Source organism: Sinocyclocheilus anshuiensis, unplaced genomic scaffold (genome assembly GCF_001515605.1).
Source record: "Sinocyclocheilus anshuiensis isolate Anshui unplaced genomic scaffold, SAMN03320099.WGS_v1.1 scaffold55, whole genome shotgun sequence".
NCBI classification, from domain to species: domain Eukaryota; kingdom Metazoa; phylum Chordata; class Actinopteri; order Cypriniformes; family Cyprinidae; genus Sinocyclocheilus; species Sinocyclocheilus anshuiensis.
In genome coordinates this window covers 4,117,244-4,119,195 of record NW_015549647.1, presented here as the reverse complement: position 1 = coordinate 4,119,195, position 1,952 = coordinate 4,117,244, and the positions used below count along the sequence as shown (strand labels likewise).

Below are 1,952 nucleotides of genomic sequence, written 5' to 3'. Positions count from 1 at the left end.
TCACCATTGTGCACTATGCAAATTTCTGAGGTGAGATATTTACATTTAGTCATTTAGCACAGTGGTTCCCAACCCTGGTCCTGGAGGCACCCCAACATGAATTAATAATTTCAACAACATAATTTGATAAAGTGAATTACTTTCAAAAACAGATTATTACCCTCTTGTGGTATTTAAAAGCATTACAATATAACCAATGTCACCATATTAATGAAACCATATTAATTATTAATGATTAATTATAATTAATTAATTAATAATAATTAATTATTAACCATATTAATGAAACAATAAACTAAAAATATTCACATATGAAAAACAAAACTTTTATTTAAAGATGTTTATATTAACCTTTTCAATACAGCTTTACTATACACAACAGTTAAATCTCAGAAAAAGAAAGATCTCAGCTCACAGATTTCCAATGCCATCAACCAATAGAGTCTGAATTGTGTGAATTTTAACTGATGCAAGCTGGTGTGATGCAGTAGGGACGGTTACTGGGTATGGTTGTCTGCGGAATATTCCAATAATCCAGTGAGAGAGAGAAGTTGTGTCCTCTCTCAGGGTTCCTGTGCTGTATTGATCATTTCCTGTTCAGCGCTTTTTCCGAGTGTACTTCTTCCACGCTCCCTCCTGTCATGGTTTCTTCCTCTCCCTGATCCTGGGGTCAGCGGTCAGCAGGCCAGCTGTTTGGGTAATCAGAGAAAACAGATGATGACAGATGAACAGCATCTGTGACATGCTGTTCTACCACAGAAAAGCCAAATAAATTAAAAAAGAATCAAACATCACAATATTGGATCTGTGCATTGAAGTGCAGTCTAATATGCCTGCCAATGTTGTTAAACTCACATATTACCAAGAAAAATAGGGGCAAATAAACACTCACTATTGGTGGTAAATAAAGAAAAAAGTAACATTAATTTGAAGGAGCAATTTGGGTAAATTGGTGTAAACCCAAATCATACATTTTTTTGAATGAACAAACAATTCCAAAATTAATTATTAATTACTAAAATTACTATTAATTACTGAAATAATAACATGCGTTCTGCCCAATATCTGCCAATTTCTACACTTTATCAACTTTTTTTTTCTTCTTATGAGGTCACAGCCACTGCAGTAGGATGGTGAATTTCATTTTATAGTGTTCAAAATGATTTTCTGTGGTATTCAACATTAAGTACACATTAAATAACCCGGAATATTCTTTTAACTATTTCATAAAATAATAACAATACATTATTCATGTCAATATCTAAAGTGCAAATTTTACACAATTAATGGTTCCCTTTCGAGAGGGTCTCTCGACGTTGCAGACAGCGTAAGCAGACGCTTTAGGGAAGCACCTTTCTCCTCAAATACTGAAGCTCGAGCATGCAAAAAGGGGGCAGGAATGCATCCAATATAAGTGGCGCTGAGCAGCATTTCATCAGAATCTTTCTCCATTATAAATGCTTAAAGGGTTAGTTCACCCAAAAATGAAAATTAGCCCATGAATTACTCAACCTCAAGTCATCCTAGGTGTATATGACTTTCTTCTTTCAGACGAATCCAGTCGGAGTTATATTGACTTTGATCTTCCAAGCTGTTTAATGCCACTCAGCAAGTGTTGCAGTGCATCAGTCCAAAGAAGTGAAATGAAAGCGCATCCATCCATAATAAAAAGTGCCTCACACGGCTCCGGGGGGGTGAACAAAGGCCTTCTGTAGCGAATCGATGCGTTTTTGTAAGAAAAATATTCATATTCAAAAGGTAACACCGGCGCATGCGCAGCGCTGAACTCATACGTCATCAGCCCGGACCTGCTTCCATGTACAACTGTTGGTGCAAGCTACATTAAAGTGATTACAATGTTTTGAATATGGATATTTTTCTTACAAAAACACATCGATTCGCTACAGGAGGCCTTTGTTCACCCCCCGGAGCCATGTGAGGGAGTTTTACTA

At 36.4% G+C, this 1,952-nt stretch overlaps 1 protein-coding gene across 1 annotated transcript in view; it reads right to left on the bottom strand.

Moving 5' to 3' along the window:
- Positions 1 to 418: 418 nt before the first annotated feature.
- The window catches only part of LOC107660109 (28S ribosomal protein S9, mitochondrial-like), a 22,028-nt gene continuing 20,494 nt past the window's right edge, over positions 419 to 1,952 (bottom strand). Inside the window, exon 11 of the mRNA XM_016449336.1 lies at positions 419 to 689. Within this exon, the coding sequence (XP_016304822.1) occupies positions 640 to 689 (50 nt within the window). The 3' untranslated portion in view covers positions 419 to 639. The remainder of the gene's footprint in view (positions 690 to 1,952) is intronic.